Source organism: Eurosta solidaginis, chromosome 3, assembly GCF_040869045.1.
Source record: "Eurosta solidaginis isolate ZX-2024a chromosome 3, ASM4086904v1, whole genome shotgun sequence".
NCBI lineage: Eukaryota > Metazoa > Arthropoda > Insecta > Diptera > Tephritidae > Eurosta > Eurosta solidaginis.
In genome coordinates, this window is record NC_090321.1 from 60,174,493 (window position 1) to 60,193,501 (window position 19,009).

Consider the following 19,009-nt stretch of genomic DNA (forward strand, 5'->3'; position numbering starts at 1 on the left):
TTTATTGACAAAATAAAAAGGACGCCACTCACTGTCGCTTCCCGAAATAAAATTAGGTTTAATCTGGCTACAATGGCTTTCGTGATTGATTGTCGTGCAGCCCTGTCGCGCTGAAAATAACGACACTCATAAGAACATGTGTAACAAGAAAGGAAGGCTAAGTTCGGATGTAACCGAACATTACATACTCAGCTGAGAGCTTTGGAGACAAAATAAAGGAAAATCACCATTTAGCAAAATGAACCTAGGGAATGTGTTTGTATGACATGTGTATCAAATGAAAGGTGTTAATGATTATTTAAAACGTAGTGGGCCTTAGTTCTATAGGTGGACGCCTTTTAGAGATATCGCAATAAGGGTGAACCAGGGGTGATTCTAGAATGTGTTTATACGATATGGGTATCAAATTAAAAGTATTAATGAGGGTCTTAAGAGGGAGTAGCCCTTAGTTGTATATGCGAAGGCGTTTTCGAGATATCGACCAAAATGTGGACCAGGGTGGCCCAGAACATCTTCTGCCGGGTACCGCTAATTTATTAATATATGTCATACCACGAACAGTATTCCTGCCAAGATTCCAAGGGCTTTTGATTTCGCCCTGCAGAACTTTTTCATTTTCTTCTTCTTAATATGGTAAGTGTCACACCCATTTTACAAAGTTTTTTCTCAAGTTATATTTTGCGTCAATAAACCAATCAAATTACCATGTTTCATCTCTTTTTCATATTTGGTACAGAATTATGGCATTTTTTTAATTTTTCGTAATTTTCGATATCGGAAAAGTGGGCGTGGTCATAGTCGGATTTCGGCCATATTTTATATCAAGATAAAGTGACTTCAGATAAGTACGTGAACTAAGTTTAGTTAAGATATATCGTTTTTTGCGCAAGTTATCGTGTAACGGCCGAGCGGAAGGACAGACGGTCGACTGCGTATAAAAACTGGGCGTGGCTTCAACCGATTTCGCCCATTTTCACAGAAAACAGTTATCGTCATAGAATCTATGTCCCTACCAAATTTCACAAGGATTGGTAAAGTTTTGTTCGACTTATGGCAATAAAAGTATTCTAGACGAATTAAATGAAAAAGGGCGGAGTTACGCCCATTTTGAAATTTTCTTTTATCTTTGTATTTTGTTGCACCATATCATTACGGGAGTCGAATGTGGACATAATTTACTTTTATATTGTAAAGATATTAATTTTTTTGTTAAAATTTGACTTTAAAAAAATTTTTTTTTTAAAAGTGGGCGTGTTCGTCATCCGATTTCGCTAATTTTTATTTAGCACATATATAGTAATAGGAGTAACGTGCCTACCAAATTTCAGCATGATATCTTCAACGACTGCCAAATTACAGCTTGCAAAACTTTTAAATTGCCTTCTTTTAAAAGTGGGCGGTGCCACGCCCATTGCCCAAATTTTTTCTAATTTTCTATTTTGCGTCATAAGGTCAACGCGCCTACCAAGTTTTATCGCTTTACCCGTCTTTGGTAATGAATTATCGCACTTTTTCGGGTTTTCGAAATTTTCGATATCGAAAAAGTGGGCGTGGTTGTAGTCCGATTTCGTTCATTTTAAATAGTGATCTGAGATGAGCGCCCAGGAACCTACATACCAAACTTCATCAAGATACCTCAAAATTTACTCAAGTTATTGTGTGATTTACTCAAACTGTGACTATCTGTGCAAGAACAAACTAAATGTTGTTTACAACAACATTGCTAGATATGTTTATGGGTTGAAAAGACTTGAAGACGTATCACAACATGCTGAAAGGTTGCTAAACATTTCTTACGAAAATCTTTTAAAAGTCAAAACACTGTCCTTCCTCCATAAATTGATACACACGAAGGAACCTGACTATCTATATCGTAAGCTTATTTTTCTGCAATCATCAAGATCGGTGCTTCTTCTTAAGCACATTAGATACCGCACGCTAACCTCTGAGCGCCAATTCTTTGTTACTGCAATACGTCTTTGGAACTCCCTACCTACAAGTCTTCGACTCTTAACTAATGCTCTGCACTTCAAAAAAGAGCTAACATCATGTTTTAACGACTCTTAAACTGGATCTCAAATTGTTGTTGTTAAAATGTTCATTTCTAAGTCCTTTTCTTTCTCTGTGTCTTCTTTCTTTATTTGTTAAATATTATTCGATCTATAACCAGCCAAAGGTTATCATCACTACTGCTGTCTTTTAATATTTATTAATTACTTTTCTTTAGTTTTAAGATGTACATTTACATACATAAATATTTCACTATTATCCGTTATATTTAATTTAATTTGATTAATCTAATTTATTATTATTATAAATGTTCAATTTTTATAGCTCATGCTATTCATGACTAGCACTGTTAAATAATTTGTCAAAATTTTTGTGCTACGAAAAAATGTTCAAATAAATACATACATACATACATACATCGTGTTTACAGGCGGGCGGACAGACGGCCGGACGGACATGGCTAAATGAATTTCTTTTTTCACCCAGATCATTTTGATATATAGAAGTCTATATCTCTCTCGATTAGTTTATGCCGTTACGGATTACCGTTATGCGAACAAAGTTAATATACTCTGTGAGCTCTGCTCAGCTGAGTATAAAAATAATATGACAGATGTGGCGGCTACACCGCCGTCGTTAATGTGATCAGCCCTATTGACAGTACGTCGTGGCGCTAAATGTATGTAAGTATGTACCTACAATATAAAAGTAATGATATTTATACATATATGCGTGCCTTGGGTGTGGTAAAACTGTTGATGCTTCAGCGCACCAACTGAACTGTCATTTAAATTACGACTTTAATTTAATTACATGAAAGCCGGCATAATTAAAAAAGGTGATGAGTAAATAAAAAAGACAAACCAACTGTGGAAACGAAACGGTAATTCCAGCCAGAGGTATAAAATAGAATTTCACTTTAATTGGAAATGTAGAAAAAAATAAATAAATTTAGTATTTCCTGGAAAAATTTAAGAACATTTTAAAATTGTGACGAGTGTTTGAATAGAGTTTATGTAGTTGAACCATAAAAACAACAAAAAATATTCATGCTCAATGAACTTAAAATGTGTCAAAAACACCAACTTGTCCTGTTAAAAGAGGATACACAATAATTCCCTTCAACTGGGTTTGAAGTTTTTCCTTTCGAAGGCGGATTTACATAAACTTTGGTCGTTTCAATGGGAAGAAAGCGGCAAGGAATGTCATTATTATAGTATGGTGCTGTCAAAGCACAGCAACTGGACCAAAGCGTTTATGTAAATCCGTCTTAGGGCCTGACGACTGACTTTTGCCACGTTTCTTAGCTTTGATAGCGCCTTAAGATAACAATTACATGCCTTTGTAGTGTTATTTCGCTTTGACGCTTTGGCAGCGTCATGAGTTAACGATATCTTAACTTCTTGTCTCGCTTTACATACCACACACTTTGTGTAGCAAGATGAAGTTGCGGCTATACATAGAACTTATATTTCATACGAAGCAACGCCAACAAGGTGTTCTTTGCAAACCCGACATAAGGTCTAGGCGACATCATTAAAACGCTAAGCTTATCGACAACTCTTAGGTTGAATGAGCTGCAACGTGTCAAACAAGGTCAATACAGTATATTAAAATAGTGCACAAGTTATTTTGATTGAAAATATGAAAAAAAATGATTTGAATTTCAATATACATATTTGAAATATTTAATACTAAGATATATTTCAATATAGCTTTCAAAAAAATTTGCACTCATAAAAATAGTGCCATTACGTATTGATCATGATACAGGTGCTCTTTCATTCCTAACAGAAGGCTATCGATAACTTTACGACATTATCTCATCTCCTTCCGTCTTCTGTAGTACAGAGATGGAAACGCTTTATTGAATCGATTAGTCAGTACGGATAGGCTCATGGCGGAAACATATACCATTGTGAATCAAACTAAGTGTGATATCTTCTGCATAGACGTCAAAATTCCTTACATCCTGTCAGGCAAGATATCACACTTAGTTTGATTCACAATGGACAGGATGTTCAATATGGCTACTTTTGAGCGTTTTGACAAGGTGTTCAATATGGCGGCGCTTAGGGCCGGCTATCTTCAGCGGATGATAGAAAGAAATACAGAATGAGATAGCGATAGTCAATTACAAATCAGGTAATCCAATCACTTTGGAATTTTGACGTCTATGCAGAGAATATCAAACTTAGTTTGATTCACAATGATCCTGTCAGGCAGTTGACAGATAAGATATCATACTTAGTTTGATTCACAATGTCATATACAGGTGACGGCCGGTAGTCAGCTGGCTGTTACATTTTTAATATGATTTACAAAAACCAAATTACATGGAATATTTATTTATGCTTGTATGTATGTCACCGTGCTGCCAGCTTGTATGGTTCCACCACCGAAAGGAGTAAATGCTCGAATATGGAACAGTTTACATTGATAAATCAGATTTTACGTATATACTTCAATAGGGAGTATGTAGTTCTTGTTGTACGTTCCCGTAAAAGAACGGGGAAATAATCAGAGAAAACTGCTCATATGTAGTACATACACATAACTCCGTTACTTCTACCACAAACGAAATGTCAACCCATAAATGTAATTTTTCTTTACATTTACTGCGTACCTGGCGATTTGAGGTTTCCTAGGCTTTAAATTTTCAATGCAAAAAATCTCAACAATTCCCAATTTTAGTGGTCGCCCAATACTATGAAGCTGATGTCAACAAAGAGCATGTGATACGTGGTAATGCAGCGGTTATCAAATGTCTTATACCATCATTTGTAGCAGATTTTGTTGAAGTCGTCTCTTGGCATACGGATAGCGATGAAAATTATTTTCCTGGAACTGAATATGGTGCGGAGATAATTTAAAATTTCGAAAACTGTTGGCTTTCAAAATGACGAATATTCCATTCCAGTCGTTTGATGGTTATTGTTATCTTAGATTCCACTAATCGCACGTTGGTAGTAAAACTTATGCAGCAAATTTTTCATTGATTGCATATGGTTGTTGATTGCAATGTCAGCTGCTAAATAAATTACCCTGCCCTTATTTCTTTAATTTCTCATCTCTTTTTATTACAATTTCTATTTGAGTATCATTTGTGCCATCATTATTTTCCATTTGCTAACTTTCTTATGCATTTTCCACATCTATTGTACTTAGCATTTTTTCATCATTTCATTTCCTTTGCCTTTCCATCCTACATCGCTGCAGTCGTTTCTCAACACTATGAAGAAGATATTCATAAAGCATTTGTCATACGTGGCAATTCTGCTATTCTAAAATGTGATATACCATCGTTTGTAGCTGATTTCGTTAATGTTATATCTTGGCATACCGATCAAGAAGAGATCTTCTTTCCAGGCACTGAGTACGGTGTGTTTCGCAGTCAATCCTATCTATGTATTTAACTGTCTAACGTCCTAATAACTATCGCAATTTGAAATAGAAGTTTATCGATTTTCACAATTATTAATTTTGTATAAATAATATTGTAAAGAGCATATAATATATCCCAATAATCCTGTATATTACACAATTAAGTCTTAAACTTACACAAAAATAAAATAATGAAAATGAACACTTCTAAATCTAATTTGTAATCGGTTTTAATTGAACTAATATACACAAGATTAAAAATATTAACATAAATTACCATTTATCTACATAGAGCGTTGCTGATTTACCAACAAATACTCACCTCACACAATAGCAACGTTTTACAACACTCAGTGAAAATTTACAAACTAGGAAAAAATAAATGTATTTCTTGTGCCTGGTTTTTCAGTGCGAGCTAAAGGGCCGTTTAAACTTGACGTATCCATATCCATATAAAACAGCTGATCCAACCAACCTTATGGAAATCAATGGGTGTTTTCTTTTCTACACGAAAATGTCGCCTTCACGCCAACCCTTCGGGAACTTGTGTTCTGTTGTAAAATCAGCTTAGCCGCAATAGAGGGCATCATTATCTTTTCTCAACAACCTACCCCTAAAAATGGCCAAAAATGCAACATTACTTGCCCTCGCTCCCATTGACGGTGCAGAAAACAGCCCGGTCAATTAGCTGATGAATCACACGAAGCATATAGCGAATGCTATATATGTACGTATGTGTCGCATCATGCCTCACTCAAAAGCAATTTGCGATCACAGTTGACAGAGAACAACCACACGAACTGCATTTTTTGTAAAAATGGTTACAATTTTTATAATTTATTTAATAATTTGGGAAAAATTTAAACAACGTGACATCAGGACAGACAAGGCGACAGCTGTTTCGATTATACCTTGTAAATCTCTTCAAAGCCTTTTCTCCCGGGAGTGGGAGTCGAACTCGCACTCCTACGATAGTTGAAATGGTTATAAACGCATTCAGCTACGTCATGCCTGTTGTAAAGTTTTTCCCAATTGCCTTCTTTTTGCATATTTTAATCTTTTACACATTGCATACTTCGTATGCAATTATGTGTTAAAGCTATGCTTGGTACGGCGGTTTTCAAAGAAACTTTGGTTTTGTTGCTGTTTTCGTTCTATTTATAGAACTACAACGAATTAACCAATTTTGCCTGTTTGTATGATTTTAATAATCGGGGATTGCCCATATTGCTTTTTTAAATGTATGAAAACATTTATTTGAAGCAATTTTTTAATTTTTATAATTTATTTAATAATTTGGGAAAAATTTAAACAACGTGACATCAGGACGGACAAGGCGACAGCTGTTTCGATTGTACCTTGTAAATTGTAAATTTTTGTTCTTTTCAAGTCATGCAGGGTGGCACTGGACATTTTAAGTGGCTACAATTTCACAGGACGAAGTGAGAATCTTAAAAATGTTTGCCGCTGAAAGTGTAGAAAAGAAATCACCAAATGTAATTGGCCAACGGTGCCATACCATAACGCCTTAGCCATAACCATACCATAGCCAACCAATTGGTTTTTGGTTTTTCGCCATATCCATAACCTAAAAATATTTGAGTTGGAGAATTTATCAACTTTTTGTAGATTTTATTTATTGTTTTGCATACGTTTTGACTAAGAGACTTATTTTTTGTGGTATATGTTTGTAATTTTTTGCGTTTTCTTCTTTTTCATGAAAATTTCACGATTTTTAGGTTAAGGCACCAATAACTGATGCCAATTGATAAGTACAAATATGGTTATGACTATGTCAACTTTGCCAGACCCTTAAATTAGAGTTTAGCTTTGCCACTTTGTTCCATTGTATACAATTATGTCTTTTATTATATGACAGGTTTAAACTCCAGTCAACTTTTACTGTATTTGAAACTCTCACTGAAAAACCGGGCATTATTGACACTAATGAATCTACTACTCCAAACAATGAATTATACAATCACCAAAATTACACCACAAATAAGCTGTTGCTGCCTCAATCAGCATTAATCCTCAAATACAATCTGGTTCGTCATAATTTAGTTCATATATTTTGTCACTGTTAATACGACAACGGGAAGTTTTTTCATTTGAACTTTTGTCCTCTTTAACATTTAATTTGTGTATAAAAGCTTTTGAGTATATCTTTTCTTATTTAATCAACATTCTTCATTATTATTTTCAATGAACCTTTAGTTGTTGCTCAATATTACGATACCGATGTAAATAAAGCTTATGTGATTCGTGGCAATGCAGCTGTTTTAAAATGTGAAACACCATCGTTTGTTGCGGACTTTGTCAGTGTTGTATCGTGGCATACAGATCAAAATGAAGACTTTTTACCGGGCACTGAATATGGTTGGTGCAAAAGTGCTTTCTGTTTTGGGTTATGCTTGCTTGTTTAGTTTTATTTGTGTCGTCGATGATGAATAGTGTAAAAAAGACCATGACATATTTCAGTAAAGATTCTATAAAGTTGGGCACAATTGTTTCAGAAGCAAAGGGAATAAAAAGGCGAACAAATTAGTTGTAAAGTACATATTTTGTTAGCTGCGCTGTATGTAATTACCAGCTAAATTACAATTCTTTATAAAAATAGTATAATTTGTTTTGAATCAGCAAAAAACTTCCCAATTACCTTCTAAATTATATGATTTGAAAATTGTGATTACTATTAGCATTTTATACTGTTTTCACACAGAAACTTAATGATATCATTTCACCTGCTAATGAAATCGTAAATTTTTTGCTTTCACACAGAAGTAACTGCTCGATTAGTATGAAGGATGAGACAGACAATCATGGCGGAACGATACAAGGTGGGAGCATGGTGACATACCTACAAACAAAAACAATTCCATGTACTTGTAAATTCGATGGACAAATGTCAAAATCGTACTGCGCCGGTAGTTGATGTATCAAATCAAATAAAAAAGGTTCCGCCATGACATTTGCTTTGACAAATGACATTTTTAAGCACTGAACACGCCAAAAACTAAGAAGCGGAAACGGAAGCGGAACGCTGCCAACAGAGTTGCATTGTGCTTTTGACTTCATTAGGCATTCGATTAGCTACTAATGAAATAATAACAGATTCGAATTTTGTAGGGAAGATTGAGCTCAATAAGCGTCTTAATGTAGAAAACTGCCTTTATTATTCAATAAGCTGTCTGTGTGAAAACAGTATTAGGGTTTGCAGCAGACCAGTGTTAGCAATCATGGAAACAAATTTTCCATGACCGAGTTTCAAAAGCTTTTAAAACGAATTTTCAAAAGGAGAAGCGACAAGTAAAACGCATTAGGTAATACTGTGCCCAACTTTACGATTTTCAGAAAAGATTCCATCATTAACTATTCTTTCCGATAACTTCATAGCTTATATTTTAGTTTATTTAAACGTGCTCCTCACAATCCCCTCACATTTCTTTTATATTTTCTTATGTTTTAAAATTTGTGATCTATACATTTTTATTACTACTATCTTGCTTTTATGAGGGGCTGCCCTATGTTTCTTTCAGATTTATTTCTTGTTACTCTCGTTTTGAAGAAATGGAATGATTACTTTTTCTGAGCTGTTTTCCTCCACACTTGGAGAAACTCTCAATATAAAAGACTTTAACTATGACAATTCTTCTATCGTTTGTTTCACTAATCACGGAGTGCGCTTGTAATTCTCAACTAGTTAATGATATATACTAAATACCTCAGATCCCAAATGCTCACCCTCAATGAATATATTGAAGGTGCAATTGTGGGGGTTTTCAACGCAAAATGAGGTGGTTCAAAACGCAGCCAATCCCTCAGAACCCAAGTGCTCGCCCCCAATAAAAGCATAAAAGGTGTAACAAGTGCTAAGTATCTTCTGTTTTTCTGAACAAAACAATTAAAATAACATACAGTCCACTAAATAAAACTATAAAAAAGTATTCGCCCTCCGAATCACCAAAGTTTAGGTTTTTATCTCACAAAACCAAATTGATGAGTAAACAAATTTAGGTAGGTTTTGTTTTCTAGAAATTCCTTTAAGATGCCGTAGGATTTTTCGTTACATTACGCTACTACAATCACATACAGTGAAACCATTTCTCTCAAAGCATTTAAACATTCTCTCTTATTTGATGTAATAATTTGTCTTCGTGCTCATAATTTTTACACTTCTACTTAAATTACCATATTTAATCAGTCGTTAACCTTTCTGTACTTTTTGTACATATCATACACTCCACAATATGCAATGTTTTTCTTACTTATTTTACCCAAGTACTCTTGCTTCGAAGTTTGAAATTATTGCATAATTATTATCAACTCTGCTTCGTGGTGAATTTTTACTAAACCAATCATTTATAAAATTTTATTTCTTAATTGATGTGGCTTCCACATGAAAACATTAGCATTTAGAATTGTAGCTGATGTGAGAATACATCGTTCAAGTATGACGTGTTATTCGAATCATTAGCATTCTTTTTGGAAGCATGCGAATCGCGCACTAACGATTACCATGATTTTCATTTCAATTAAAAAATATACATGTACAAATGTGCAAAATTTGGTAGTGCAAGCTTAGGAGTACTCACATGCTTCACTAAATTTTCCCACATTTTAGAGGCGCTGTTTTTTTTTTTATCAGAATTTTATTTTCGCTCTAACATGGCGAAAAAGTGGCAGTAATATTGCAGTAAACGCCACGGCGTGTTTTATATAATTAAACATTGGCTCCCATGGCGTTGCATTTCATTCATGAAAAATTTAGCGGTTACATGCAAGTTCAACTTACAACTCTCACTCATCGTTGCGCATTTATTTTTTTATTTTTCCTACTTCTACATTATCGTAATATAGTTGTGCAACAATTCTATGAATCCGAAGTGAATAATGAATATGTAATACGTGGCAACGCTGCTGTGCTTAAATGTTCCATTCCCTCATTTGTGGCGGATTTCGTGCAAGTTGTTTCGTGGCAGGACGAAAGTGGCGAGCTGTATGCAACGTTGGATGAACAAAAGGGCACCGGTAGTAGTGCGATTTGTTAATATGAATAAATTTTTGAAAGGAGTTTGCTTGCAGTCGATTTGTATGCCATAAGAATACTGTATGTTTCACATCATTCCCAACCGCTTATATATCTGTCAACTGTCACTTCTTCAACTCCTATTTTTACATATATCTTTTTATCACTTATTTTTTGTATATCTACCGAAAATTTTATTAATTTGCAGTCGTCAGTCAGTACTATGACTCCGAGGTCGTTTCCGAATATGTCATTAAAGGCAATGCAGCGGTTTTGAAATGCACCATACCAAGCTTTGTTGCAGATTTTGTGAGAGTGGAAGCTTGGTTGACTAGCGAAGGCACAGAGTTTCTACCAAGTGATAATTTTGGTACTAAAACCTATATATTTGAAGATGAAATATCAACACGTTGAATACTTTAATTGTTGCCTTTTTTGTTATGGTGCTGTTATTTTAAATAACTCTGCATATTCCACTTCTGAATTATCCGACTCAATTTCTTTACCACTTATGCTTACCTTTTTAAACTGTCCTCTCCATTTTTTACATATACGTTCCTTTGCTAATTTTATACAAATTCTTTTAGTTGTCAATCAATATTATGGCGCCGATATTTTAATGGAATATGTAATTAAGGGCAATTCAGCAGTACTTAAATGTTCTATTCCATCGTTTGTGGCGGATTTCGTGCGCGTTGAATCATGGATTGATGAAGAGGGAAATGTATTGCAACATAGCGATGATTACGGTTGGCATATGAGCTTTTAAAAGTTGTTAATGGCAATTTTCATGGCTTATTAATTTAAGTAGTTTTCCTACTGTCCCACAAAACCATTATCTATTTTCAAATTGATTTTCTTATGCATATCAGAACCTTTTTCATTCCTTTTCAATTGTTTGTTCTGTTTTTTTTTTCACTCACTTCTTGTAGTCGTTAATCAATTCTATGAAGCGGAAATCATGACTGAGTATGTAATTAAAGGCAACGCCGCTGTACTCAAATGTTCTATTCCATCGTTTGTCGCAGATTTTGTGCGTGTTGAATCGTGGATCGATGAGGATGGCAATGTGTTGAATTTTTCCGATAACTACGGTTCGATAATTTTCGCATTTACTTTAGTTATTTGGTAGTTCAAAACATAAAATAAAATGGCTTCAATCCTTTAATTCCCTTTCCTTTTTTTTAATTTTATTTTTGTCTTCTATTAATTTTCATTCAAAACTATTATTTTTTTCTAACAGTCGTCTCACAATTCTATATAACTGAAGCGGAAAATGAGTATGTTATTAAAGGCAATGCAGCGGTGGTGAAATGTAAAATACCTTCTTTCGTAGCAGATTTTGTACAAATTGAAGCCTGGGTCGATGAAGAGGGCGTAGAATTGTGGCGTAGCAATTCTTCTCAATCTTATGGTATATGTTTGAAAATGTTTTGGCCAAGTTATGTTTAGAATGTTTACATAACGATTAGATAACAATCCTCCAACCGGATACTTCCCTTTTACTTACAAATCTTATAAGTTTTAAATTATTTCATTTACTTCTTATCATTCGTTTCAATCTTTCTAACTATTTGCTCTGCAATTCTCTCTTCTCATGCAGTTGTCATACAAAGTTATGAATCTGAGGCTGATAATGAATACGTCATACGTGGCAATTCGGTGGTAATGAAATGTGAAATCCCTTCTTATGTGGCTGATTTTGTTTTTGTTGATTTATGGTTGGATTCCGAAGGCACGAATTACTATCCGGGCACTGATAAAGAGACTGGTATAGTAAAATGTTAAAAATATAAATTTTCGTTCGAATGTTCCACTGTTCCAAAATGTCTCATATAGCTTTCCTTGTCACATCCTTAAATATTTATTTAAGATTAAATTTATAATAAGCTATATTATTGTTTCATTTTCATTTAGTGGTTCATCAGTTTTATCAAACACGCGTGATTGATGAATTTGTTTTGCGTGGCAACTCTGCGACACTCAAATGTATGGTGCCCTCTTTTGTGGCCGATTTTATAAGCGTAGAATCATGGGTAGATGAGGAAGGTGTTGAGTTTATGCGTACTCAAAGCAACGAGGCTATGGGTAATTCTTTTGTGTTGTGCAAAAGCTGAATCGTTATTTAAAACTGAATAAATATAAAGATTTAAGGCTTTCTTTTCCTTCGCTCCAAATCTTCCCTTCCACAAAACTACATCAGCTGTTTCTTTATTTTAAATTCACTGGTTTTCCCATTTCTTTTCGCAGTGGTCAAACAATTCTTTGAGTCTCAAGTGTACGATGAGTACGTTATAAAAGGCAACGCTGCCATTTTCAAATGTCAAACGCCATCTTTTGTGGCCGATCATATCGATATTGTCGATTGGGTTGATACTGAGGGTGGCATCTACACAAAAAATAGTGCTGGTATTATAGAAAAATCAAAATATTATCTCCTATTATTTTACATTAATATGTTTTAACGAGGGGGGATTTTCTAGCAGCCTCCCACAGTTTCCCGTACGTGCATCGAAATGAAAGCTAAGCGCTTTTTTAAATTACATTTTTGATTTATTATTTTATATCTATCCCAATCTATGACAATATTGAGTGGTTTTCTCCTCTTTTTTGTTTTGCCTTTACTTACACACTTATACATATGTTCTCAATCAAAGTGGTTCCACAATCCTATACTGTAAATGTTATGGACGAGGCAGTTCTGCGCGGCAATAGCGCGATACTTAAATGTCATATACCCAGTTTTGTGGCAGATTTCATATCGGTTGCCTGCTGGGTGGAAGATGAGGAACGCGAGATTTTCACCACAAACGATGGCATCGGGCACTTTGAAAGCGGTAAATAACGCTGATCTTTTACATATACATATAAAGCTTATGCAAATATCAAATATTAGTTTTTTTGTTCCATGCACTGTTCCAAATCCACATAATCTCTTTCTAAAAGGCATAAAATCTGGCGTTTCTGTTTACTCTTTTAAAGTGATTGTTCGGGTTGGTTAGGTTTGCGGCGCTGCTTTTTCTCAATTTCTGTTTATTTTCATTATTTTTTCTTAATTTTCAAATGTGTTTTCTCTTAGCTTTTTTTCTTCTCTGCTTCTCCTTGTGTGATTTTCTTAAGTTTCTATTTACTTATTTCTCATATTTAATTAAATCCTCTCCATTTCCCGTTGTCATCCGCATACTCCAGGGGCCCATCCAGCCTACCTATAACCAAAAAAATCCCCCCTCATGTAGTTAAGTTTTGTAGATTTTGTAATTATTGTATAAATATTTGTAACAAAAATGCTAATAAAAATGAAAATAATTAATCACTAAAATATTGGTATGTTGATTGGTATGTAAACTAATGAGCTGTAAGAAATGTTTATATGTAGATACGCTTTGGCATATAACAAAATAACGAATGAATGCACTTATTGGCATTTTCTTCTTACATATAATAATAGCCGTTTTTTTTTACACGTAAACGTCTATACGCTTAAACTTTATATGGACTGCTAAGCGTCAAACTTCAAATACACATCTGATTTTGCTGCGCATAAAATGTGTACTACTAAATTTCAATACGCATTATACTCAGATGTAAACTGAAATATGTGTATATGTTTCACCCTCTACACTGATTCTATGTATTCTATGTGTGTCCACAATTCATCGCAACTGATTTAGCTCTATGTTAGGCCCTATGGCCATCAGAGGGTTGTGTCTCCGCTTTTCGGTGCTAGTTATTTAACCACTGCAGCTAGATGGGTCTCCTAACCATTATCTAAGCGAGGATAGGCGTTTTTTTTTACGCGTAAACGTAAACGTATACGCGTGTATAAAAAAAAACACGGCTAATATTGGTCTAAACCAGAGAAGCTTGAAGTTGTAGAAAACTGCCAATAGAACTAACTGTGGGAAAGAGTAAAATCCAAAATCACAACTAGGTAATTCACCACAGGATTAATTTGATTTGAAATTTGTCGATTTTAATGTTAATAAAACTTTCACATTAACACTTATTACAATTCAACTATTTTGTAAATTATATAGTGACTGTTTTCTGAAATTTTAATATAAACACTGAAATTTTTTGATTTTGTTCAGGCAGGTACCGGGTGAATTATCTATCTGTGGTTTGAAACTCTACAATCGCATTCGTTGTTGGTTATTCTCTAGGGGCCGTTTTCACCATTTCTGGTTAAGTCAGAAATATATTGCAGATAGTTCAAACAGTTTCATTTGCCATCTGGTGAACCAACTCCCGCCTTAATTATTAATCTTATATATTATGTAGAACAAATCGCAAAACAGCTGAGTTTTATTTACACTTAATTGACATTCCATGCTTGTGTTAGCATCGAGAAAACAGAATTTATATAACTTAAAGATAAGAAGATGGTGAACGCGACCCTAAATATTGTAAGCTTTCTGGTCAAAACTGGTTGTAGTTCTATTTTATTGCTTTGAACAATGAAGTTCATTAATATTTTTGTAATCAAAAATGGTGTTAGACGGCTAAATATATTAGATTTGTTGGGAATAAAATTTTAAAAACACGTAAAATGCAAAAACATAATATCTTCATTAAAACCAATCATAATTACGAGTTATAAACAGATATTTAACATCTTTCTCGATATGGAGCTAAGTTCATTTCTTGCGAATAACGCGCCGTTTAAGAAATTTAAGCAATTGACTTTTCTTAAAATGGGTTTCCTTTTTCTTGGATTTTGATGTTTTGTATATAAAAATAGTCATGAGAAAACAACGACTCAGTTTTTATTCATACAAGTGATGTGATTTTCGAATAGAATATGCCATACTGTGGCGAATATTAGTATTTCGATACATCACTATGCTGCTAGTAAATAAATGCACAGGAAAGCAAAGTAAGTAACCACACGTTTGCATATGTAAACATCAAGGCAAGCCACACATGCATGAAAACGGCGAAGAGATTATTTCACATATACATCCTCGTGTTCCAATGGTACATGAAGCAGATACGGATAGAGATTTAACATGCAAATGCAACAACAATGTGAACCATATGGCATGTAGTCCGTAGCTAACAGTGAAGAGAATATTGCACACACATTTCCACGGCATTAAAGCGCGCTTATGGCAGATATATATTTATGAAACCGAAGTCGATAAGAGATACATAAACGAAAATAAATAAGCAACTGTTCGAAAAGGCTGTTCGTGGAAGACTAGATTCTTTGAGAAATATGCGAACGAGTCAACAAAGAGTATAAAAGCAACGCAAGCTGAGGATTTATCATTCAGTTTGATTTTATCACGCTATTATTGAAATACGCGAGTAATCTAATTGTGAACTACTACTTAAGTAGTGTAAATAAATGACATTTTGCTCTACTGAATATTTGAGTTATGTACTCGTATTCGACAGTTCAGAGATTCGAACGATAATAGAAGGGCAGAATATCAAGAGCTTCTCAAAATTCGTTGCAATACATACGAAACAAAGGAGATTCGTTACGGAACTAAGTAAGAAATATATCTTATACGAGTTGATTTTTGACGTTCAAGCATGGATTAAGTTATAATTTTGATTGCGAGTAAAAAAGGACTAGCAAATCGGATCATGTGAAAGATGTCTAAGCAAGATTGTCAAAAGCTGATAATCTAGAGATAGGACATATGTATGCGTGTGGGTTATTGTGGAATTTTTTGTAGATTAATACATATGTAAATCTACTCTTGGAGCAGTTTTCTAATCTTCAGTTGGTCTAAAGCAAGGGGTTGGAAAATATGACCGGTGGTATGAGTAAACATTTTGCCACGGCTGAATTTGATTTCGATACACGTGAGATAATCGCATGGATATGTTGGAAATGGCTACTGAGGCATTTTATAGGTAACTTCTTAATTTAAACGAACTATCTAGATAATTCAAGTTCAACAATTGACGGCAGACATTTCTTGTTCCGAATAATTCCAGTTAACAAGTTATGCCGAATTTATATAGAACCGAGTTTATTATCTTTCACAGCGGCATAAGTTAACAATATCTCAACTTTTTGCTTCGGACAATCCACAAACTTTAAGTACGTCGATTTAAGGGTGCGGTCATAACATTGAACTCATCTTTAAAAGCAAAGCACTGGTCAAAGCGATATATGTTCATCCAGCTTAAAATACACCAAGGAAAACAAAGCCATTCTCTATTTGACTTTTCCAAGCTAATTGGGGCTTCCATTTTTTGGTTGTCAATCGAAAGGAATACATTCCCACAAGAAAAATCTATAGGCCAACGATAAAAAGTTCCCACATAAACACCAAGGATGTTAAAACCAGATGGCTACGAAACATAACCTTATAACTGATCAAGCGTTTACATTTACAGTTTCCATTCAATAATCTCTGATAATAAAAAACACTTTGATTAAAAGCGCTCGTTCATGATATGCCACAACATTTTGTGCTTATTAAAAATAGCAAAGCCAAAATGGAAAAAAAAAAAATAATTAGAATGGATGCATTAAAAGACTTCTAACAATTGCCGTAAATCTAAACTAAGCTTTAAACAGCTTCATTCACTGCGAGCCAAAATATTTTCCGCCTATTTTGGTGCAGTATATTGATTTTGAGCTCAAATAAAACAAACTTTCAGTACTTCTGTTAAATTATACTACTAGTCCTTAATTATTTTTGTTGTCCTTAAATCCTTAAAATAAAATTAGTAGTTGTTGCGAAATTTTAATGCGCACATCGAGTATCAGACTAAATTAAAACATAAACTAGTTGTTCAAAGCACAATGATTAAATAACTATAGTTTTTAAAAGCTTTACTAATGCATGATATGTATTTTTGTCTAACAAAAAATATTGTTGTGTATTTGAATTTAAACTTGTCGAATATATTTGGATGTAAATATTTGTAAAGAAGTGACAAAAAAATTAATTAATAGATTTATAACAGACCATACTAGTTACTAACTTAAGTTGCATGCAATGATAGTACGAAAATGTGCAGTAAATGTGAGAAACTTTCAATTTTATGAGAAAATTAAAAAAAGTTTTTTTAACAAACACAATTTGTTTCTCATTATTTAGATTGCATTTTCGTATGCTTTAATTAATTTTATAAATGCTTGTTGTTTTTGTGTTAATTTTCTGTAATATCTTCAAATCGTGTACTAATATATTCTATCTATTCCATCCATTATTCCTCATACCTTTTCACGCTGCATATGAAAAAACAGACGGCAAATATTTGGTTTTACCCTCCGGTGAATTGCATATTCGTGAAGTTGGACCTGAAGATGGCTACAAGAGTTATCAGTGTCGCACCAAGCATCGTTTGACTGGGGAAACACGATTGAGCGCAACTAAAGGACGCTTGGTGATTACAGGTAAGTTGTATGATTTAAGTGTAAATTTTTAGAGGTGTAGTTTTTAAGTAACATTATACAACTGCAATATTTCACAGTTCAAATTCAAGCTAATTAGTAGGTTAGTTTAAATATATAATAAACGTACTGTTTGCTTCTTCCTTCTTCTTCAAAGAAACGTTTGGCTAAAAATTGAAAGTCAATAAACTAACTCAATTAAAACTTAAACTAAAAGAACACACATTTTTGTCTATTTTAAATCAAAATTACAGTTGTAACTTTATGAATTTAAATTGGAATTTCTGAGCGTCAATTGCATTTTTCTTAACATGAATTCCAATTTCTGAATTTAATTGTATATTTCTGAGTTAAAATTGGGAATTCTGAACTTTGATTGTAATTTTCTGAACTTGATTTGTAATTTTTTGAATTTAAATTGTTATTTTCCAAGCTTGAATTGAAAATTTCTGAATTTGAATTGAAATTTTTTGAATATGTATTGTTACTTTCTGAAGTTAATCTCGAAAAGGTGTAGTAGCTGAGTCGTAAATTTTAGCTGTGAAATAATACATGAAAACTTGAGCTCTCTCGATCTTATCCGGTAGAAACTAACTACAAAACGATAAAAATACTGCATTGAGAACTTGTGTAGCGTCCCTTTTGAACAAATTTTTTAAAATTAAGTATGTAAATAAAACAAGAAAAAATATTGATAACTATGATCGATTTGAATGTAGTATGTGCTCGGGAGCACATTACAATTCCAATTACAACATCACGGTTGCAACACCTTCATCGTGTTCCAAAACGTCAAACATGTGTTACTGGCCTTACCCACAAATCACCTACCCGAATTGCGCAATCGCGAGTTCAAAATTGAGCGAGAAAAAAAGAGCGAAAAAAAGAGCTAAAGGAAAAGGGTCAATTCATACGTCATAGAAAAAATGCTGATCTAATGTTTACATGCGCATCGCGCAATCTTTTTGTGTGATTTGTGGTGCGCCTTACCTTATGTTGGTTGCGATGAGCACATCATATCGATAAGTTGGAAATGCCGATAAACGCGGCCTACTTCTTCTTAAGCTTAGTTCGCACGTTTCAATATATTGTAAAACTGCTAAATAAAAAATAATTTGATAATGTTTCCACTACAAATGCTCAACTTATTATTTTATTTTGCGCACCATGCAAATAGAAGAGAGCTGATTTTTTCCTAACAAAACATTTTACCATTGAAGGCA

General features: G+C 33.8%; 1 protein-coding gene across 45 annotated transcripts in view; it reads left to right on the top strand.

Annotated features, from left to right (window-relative positions):
* Dscam1 (Down syndrome cell adhesion molecule 1) overlaps positions 1-19,009 on the top strand; it is a 274,746-nt gene that overhangs the window by 131,414 nt on the left and 124,323 nt on the right. For 22 of the 45 annotated variants that reach the window (XM_067771903.1, XM_067771902.1, XM_067771904.1 and 19 more), the window contains 2 exons: positions 13,081-13,260; positions 17,640-17,789. In XM_067771903.1, coding sequence (XP_067628004.1) covers positions 13,081-13,260; positions 17,640-17,789 — 330 coding nt within the window. Of the gene's footprint in view, positions 1-4,704; positions 4,867-5,229; positions 5,392-7,611; positions 7,774-10,254; positions 10,426-10,631; positions 10,794-11,666; positions 11,838-12,340; positions 12,512-13,080; positions 13,261-17,639; positions 17,790-19,009 lie in introns of those variants that run through there. The other 23 variants (XM_067771922.1, XM_067771933.1, XM_067771948.1 and 20 more) reach the window with 8 other exon arrangements.